General features: G+C 41.3%; 1 protein-coding gene across 1 annotated transcript in view; it reads right to left on the bottom strand.

Moving 5' to 3' along the window:
• Nucleotides 1–6801, bottom strand: part of RPIA (ribose 5-phosphate isomerase A) — a 40206-nt gene that overhangs the window by 20989 nt on the left and 12416 nt on the right. The window contains exon 4 of the mRNA XM_007954101.1: nt 1002–1061. Within this exon, the coding sequence (XP_007952292.1) occupies nt 1002–1061 (60 nt within the window). The remainder of the gene's footprint in view (nt 1–1001; nt 1062–6801) is intronic.

The raw sequence follows: 6801 nt of genomic DNA, 5'->3' as shown, positions 1-6801 counted from the left end.
CTGTTCCTGTCCTGGCTCTCACCTCTTTAGGATATATACCTAGTAATGGGATTGCTGGGTCAAATGGTATCTCCAATTCCAGCTTTCTAAGGAATTGTCATACAGCTTTCCACAGTGGTTGGATCATTTCACAACTCTTTTAAGAACTATTATCCATAAAGGATCAAATTTACAATAGTAATTCACAAGATTAGAGAGGAAACTTAGGGAGTAGTGAGTTTATGATAATGAGGAAGGAACAACCCAGAAAGTGAGGGTGAGAATGGGTGCACAATTCCAGTGTAATTGATGTTACTAAATGGCAAATATAGTGTGGTAGTTAAGGTTATGTGTCAACTTGGCTGGGCCTGGTTTTGAGTGACTGGGCAGCTGGATGTAGTTATTCCCACGATGAGATTAGTATATCTACTCCATGGTGAAATCTACTGAATAGCTGCCTTAGGGGTGTGGTCTGCTTCTAATACATAAGAAGATGCTTTGAGAAAGGTCTTAAGCTTTTAGCATGTTTGAATCCTGCATGTAGCCAAGCCATTGTTCAACAGCCTGCCATGTTGCCTGCCAGCCTTGAGACTACATCTAAACTTGAACTATTGGCCTACCATGTTGCTTGATCATATTGAGACTGTGCCATTTTACTAGTCAACCTTGGGTTTGTCAGCCTCAGCAGACAACAGCTGCCTAAGCGAAGCCTGCAGCTTCAGTGGGCCGGAAGCAAGAGTCAAAGCCAAAGTACAAGATTAAGGAGCCTTCACCCAGCCCCTAGAGCTGGCACTTTGAACTCAAACTTCTAACTTCCTAAACTGTAAGAGAATAAATCTCTGTTAAAGTCATCCACTGTGGTATCTGTGTTATATAGCAGCACTAGAAAACTAAAACATATAGAAACAGCTAAAATGGTTTATGTTTTTTGCTGGGCATATTCTCAGCAACAACAAAATAAATAAAATTTAGAAAAAAATTTAAAAAGGAGTCAGAATGACACAGCAGCTTGATTCTCTTACCTCTGGATGTCGGTCCAGATCACTAAGAGTTAAACCATATTGCAAGATGAGCTGACGGGCCTGTGGGGAACCAAAAAAGAAAAAAAAAGCACCAATAATCATTTACTCTGAGCACATGGTGAGAACACTCAGAATTCCTTGGGGTTTAAATTTCAAGCACCAAGTCCTGACATGTCCCCTCCCAACTCTGGCCCACCAAGAGGTGGGAGATCTACTCCCATGAATGCCAACTGCTAATTCATCCTGAGCTGTAAGAAGGCAAACATCACACAATGAAGACTCTGGTCCAATGCGAAGCTCAGAGCTCCTCCTCAGTGACCTGGTACTTAAGTCAATGCCATGGTCTCCTACAGTGTTGGGTAATATGGTAATATAATAAATATTAAATAAACACAAGAACAAAACCCACAAAAGATTAGCAAAGTTTTTCAATTAGCATAACCCCCAAAAAAAAAACCCAAACTCAATGCCATTGAGCCATTTCCAACTTATAGCGACCACCATTGAGTTTCTGAGGCTGTAAATCTTGACGGAAGGAGATCACCCAGTCTTCCTTCCATTGAGCAGATGGTGGATTTGAAACAGTTAGCAGTCAAGTACTTTATCCACTATGCCACCAGAGCTCCTTAATTAGCATAACATCCAACAGAAAAACATTATTCTACATCCTACTTTGGTGTTCTGGTTACCTAGTGCCGCTCTGACAAGAATATACCACAGATGGGATGGTTTTAACAAACAGGAGTTTATTCTTACAATTTGGAGGCTTTAAGTCCAAGTTCAAAGTGCCAGGCTCTAGGGGCTGAGGGAAAGCCCCTAAGCCTTGGGCTTCAGCTCTGCCTCTAGCTCCCGGCCTACTGAAGCTAGAGGGTTTTCTTCACTCAGGCAGCTGCTAAGGCTGCCAAGCCAAAGGTTGACTGGTAAAAAGGCACAGTCCCGATGTTACCAAACCACACGGCAGGCCATTAATTCAAGGGCATTGTAAGTCCCAGGGTCAGCAAAGCATAGCAGGCTGCTGGACAACAACACGGCTACATGCAGAGTTCAAGGTGCCATAAGCTAGAGACCATTCCCAAGGCTTCTCCTTAAACACAGGAAGCAGACCACATCCCAAAGGCAGCTACTCAGCTGCTTGTGGTAGATCCTACCATGGAGCTGATTGCTGTACTCATCATGGGGAATAACTATTACCAGCTTCCCAGTCACTCAACCAGGCCCAGCCAAGTTGACACACAAACATAACTACCACATTTGGTGAGTAGTGACTAGGGTCTTAAAAGCTTGCAAGTGGCCATCTAGATTCAACAGTGGGTTTCTCCTTATCCAGAGCAAATAAGAATGAAGAAAACCAAAGATGCACGGAAACAATTAGTCTAAGGGACTGGTAGACCATGATATCCTCAGCCTATATCACCATGAGAATAGAACTAGATGGTGCCCAGCTACCACTGTCAACCACTTGGAGGAGAATCAGTGCAGGAGACCCTGGATAGAGTGGGAGAACAATATAGAACAAAACTCAAAATAATAAAAAAAGACGAGGTTTGCTAATCTGAAAGAGCCTGGTAAGATCCCTGAGACTATGACCCCTAGCTACCCTTCAGCTCTGAAACTGAACTCATTCCTGTGGCTTCCAGCCAAATAATAGACAGGCATATTGGCTGAACATTTATATCAGACAGATACACTACTTGGAGAGATCAATCATGGGAGAATAGAAGGGCTGTATATGCACAGAGAGACAGCTCGGGGGGCAGGAGTGCATGGGAAGGAAGAATACAGGGAAGAGGTAACTATGGGGAAGAAGTGAGAAAAGCTGTTACACTGTGGGGAGTTGCAGTCAACGTCATGAGACAAAATGTGTATGAACTGCTGTATGGAAAATGAATTTGCTCTGTAAACTTTCACCCAAATCACAATAAAAATCAAAAGGAAAAAGATTACCAAAGTTTTTTAAAAACTCCAACAATATAAAAAAAAAAAGGCTGAGGAAAACATCTATAAACTATTGTGGAATAATTTCCAAGCTATGCTGTTAAGTAAAAAATTAGCAAAGAATATATACAGGAAAAAAAGAATACAGAGGTGGGACTTCCACATTGCCTACATGAAGGGCTCAGCAAATTCTCTCACCAAAAGGCAATGATAAAACTGTGCAAAAACTCTGAGCAAGGGTAAGACAGAGGAGAGCAACAGAATGGGAAAGATTTAGGACACCTGTGAAAAAAGTTAACATTCCCTCTGAGACTATAGCCCCTAGTTACCCTTCAATCTGGAACTGAAGTCACTCCTGTGGCTTCCAGCCAAACAATAGACAGGCATATGGGGTGAACAATACATCAGGTAGGTACACTCCTTAGAGTGCTGTGGGAGAGCAGATGGGTGGTGTTTGTTCAGGGAGACAGCTTGGGGGGCAGCAGGAGTGCATAGCAAAGAAGGACGCAGAGAAGAGGTAACTACAGTAAGGAAATGGGAAAAGACCTGTTACATTGTGAAGAACTGCAGTCAATGTCATGGAACAAAATGTGTATTAACTGCTATATGAAAAACAAATTTGCTCTGCAAACTTTCACCCAAATCACCATAAAAAAATTTATTTTTAAAGTCAGCACTATTTACTTTATAGACATGCCTCAAAGTTAATCTTTTGAACAGGCTGACAAAAGGAGAGAGCAGTGGTTACCACCATCACAGGGCCCTGAGCAGGAGTCATAGTAAAGGTACTGTGGTCCTTCAAATTTGACCACTCAAGTCACAGTGGCAAGGTTTGGTGCCCATGTCATTGCTTACACTATATAGAGGAACCTAAAGATGAAAAGCTTTTTTCCAAAAGCTTGTTTGAAAAATATTTTCTGTTTAAGGTAAAATGAAAAGCACCTGACATTGAGAATCAGAAGGTCTAGGTTCTAATTTTAAATGAATGCCACATGACCCTTGGCAAGTTTTCTGATCTACAAAATAATGGGAATGGATTAAATGACCAATGCCAACCTTCTAATCCCAAATCTGAGAATAAAACACAAGACCTTGAAATGTACAGTGTATGGATTTTATTTGTATTCAAACTGCAAAAAAGTATTTTAAAAGGATAAGACAGTGGCCCTACGACACCCTTTTTACCTAGAACTGAAGTCAGTCTTAGAGACTACCTTTCAGCCAAATAATAAGCCCATAATCAAACACCAAAGATAGGAACGTGTTCAGCTGAACAATGAAGTGTATGAGATCAAAAGGACATTTGCCCAAAAGTAAAGATGAGAAGGCAGGAAGAGGTAGAAAATTCAGAGGAAAGAAGGAACCCAGGGCAGAAACCGGGAGAGTGTTAACACACTGTGCGTAATGTAACCAATGCCATGGAACATTTTATGTGCAAACTATCAACAGGAAAGTATTTTGTTCTGTAAGCTTTCACTTAAAGCACAATAAAATGAAGCTGGGTGACTGGATACACAGGAGTTCATTAAGTTGTTGTTTATTCTTTTCTGAATTTGAAATTTTCCTTAAATTTTAACAAAATGCTGACAAAAAAAGCATGTTCAAATTAATAATATTAACATTAAGATTTTGATTCTCACTAAAGCAAAATATATAATGAAGTAGAGAAAGACACCGCATCAAAAATGGTTTTGCTGGAATACTTTTCAGTTCCTAGATTTCTCAATAGTACTAAAGAGATCATCCTCTAATTCCAGACTCTACGAAGACCTGATAGTGCCTCCAGGATGGCCCCCAATGACCTCCACACCTCCTAGTCTTCGTGGCTTTGTACAATCGCCTCACATAGGGTTAGTCTGGATGACCAATGGCACCCAGCAGAAGCCGTGGTACTTACACTCTGAGATGCAAATGTGGCATCACCCTGGGGCGGGGAGAGAGGCAGAATGGGCATACACATGCCCCATTTGCAGACACTCTCTGATCACTCATTCTAGGAGAAACCAGCCACCCTGTTCTGAGCCCAGATAGCCCTAAGAAAAGGTCTATGTGGTGACTGAGTGAGGCCTCAAGCACAAATGCCTATGCAGAGCTGAGGCCTCAAAACAAGCATGTGACTGGGCTTGGAAGTAGATTCTCAACTTCAGTCGTCTTGGGATGTCTTCAGCTGTGGCCAACAGCTTAACTGCAACCTCATGGGAGGCCCAAAGCCAGAACCACTCAGCTAAGCTTTCACCAGACTCCTGATCCCCAGAGACTATGTGAGATAAAATGTTTGTTATTTTAAGTCATTAAATTTTGGGATAATTTGTTCTACAGAAACAGATATGTAATATAGAAGGTGTTCGAAAAATTATGTAAACTGCATGAAGCTTACTGTGATATTCTAAAGAGATTAATAAAACTGTGAAATGTACTGATTTCCCATTAATTTTGTATATTTCAGAAAACAATACTGAACTGTGTTTATACTTATTACATAAGAATTTGATGTCAAAAAAGTTATAACATGATTTCTATGAAAAATTCTATGCAAATATGTCATTAAAAGTAACATAACATTTCTTAAGAAGCTCTGGTGGCGTAGTGCCTAAGGCATCTGACTGTCAACCAGTAGGCTGATGGTTCAAACCCACCAGCCACTCCTCGGAAGGAAGACTGGGCAATCTACTTCTGTAAGACAGGTTCAAGGAGTACTTGCATTACCTGGCAGTACAACTGTTTCTTAAAGATACTCTATTTACCCATTTACCTTATAACCCAAAGTGTGGAGAATACATTTTACATTCTCTTTTAACCTTCTGCACCCATACAAACCAGAATTGTTGTCATCCAGTTGATTCCAACTCATAGCAATCCCATATGTTACAGAGAAGAACTGTTCCATTGGGTTTTCTTGGTCGTGACCTTTTACAGAAGCATAGTACCAGACTTTTCTTCTGCAATGCCATGGGTGGGTTTGAGCCACCAACCTTTAGCTCAGTAGGGGAGCACAAACTGTTTATACTACCCAGGGATAACCTTCTGCACTTAGCATTACAGTGAGCCAACAAGTGGGTAAATAAGCAATCACTTGACTTCAATTTGGAAGGAGGCCCCTAGTACAACCCCATTTTAAGGAAGGAATGGATATCCAAAGAGGTTGCACAGTGAGGAGTTAAGGGCACAGCTAGGACCAGAAATAAAGTCTCCTAGTTTCCTGTCCCACCTAACCCTAGGAAAAGAATTAGAAGAAAAGGAAAAGAGGAAATGGTGGAAGAAAAAGAAAATGGAATCAAAGTCATCTTAAACAATAATGCTATTAATAATAATTTTAAAGGTTCTTTGAGGTCTTTCCACTTCCTCCTCTACCTGAAGTGCCCTGCCTTCTCCCAAGTTCTAGTGCCTTCTGACTATCTTAAATGCCATCCTCTCCAGGAAGCCTTCCTCAAACACGTGGGCAAGAAGTAGGCTCTCCAAAGAAGAATGAAGAAAATCAAAGATTCATGGAAAGAATTAGTCCAAGTGACTGGTAAACCATGCGATCCTCAGCCTATAAGACTATGAGACCAGATGGTGCCCGGCTACCACTGTCAACCACTCAGAGGGGAATCTATGTAGGAGATCCTGGATAGAGAGGGAGAACAATGTGGAATAAAACTCAAAATCATTTGGAAAAAAAAAAGGGGGGGACCAGGTTTGCTGGTCTGATAGAGCCTGATGGAACCACTGAGACTATGGCCCCTAGCTGTACTTCAGGTCTGGAATTGAACCCACACCTGTGGCTTTCAGCCAAACAAAAGACAGGCATATGAGTTGAACATTTACCTGAGGTAGATACATTCCTTGAAGAGAACAATCATGAGAGAAAGAAGGGCTGTTTATG

Source organism: Orycteropus afer, unplaced genomic scaffold, assembly GCF_000298275.1.
Source record: "Orycteropus afer afer isolate SDZICR_OR568_19922 unplaced genomic scaffold, OryAfe1.0 scaffold00431, whole genome shotgun sequence".
NCBI lineage: Eukaryota > Metazoa > Chordata > Mammalia > Tubulidentata > Orycteropodidae > Orycteropus > Orycteropus afer.
This window is presented reverse-complemented; position numbering and strand designations above follow the sequence as displayed.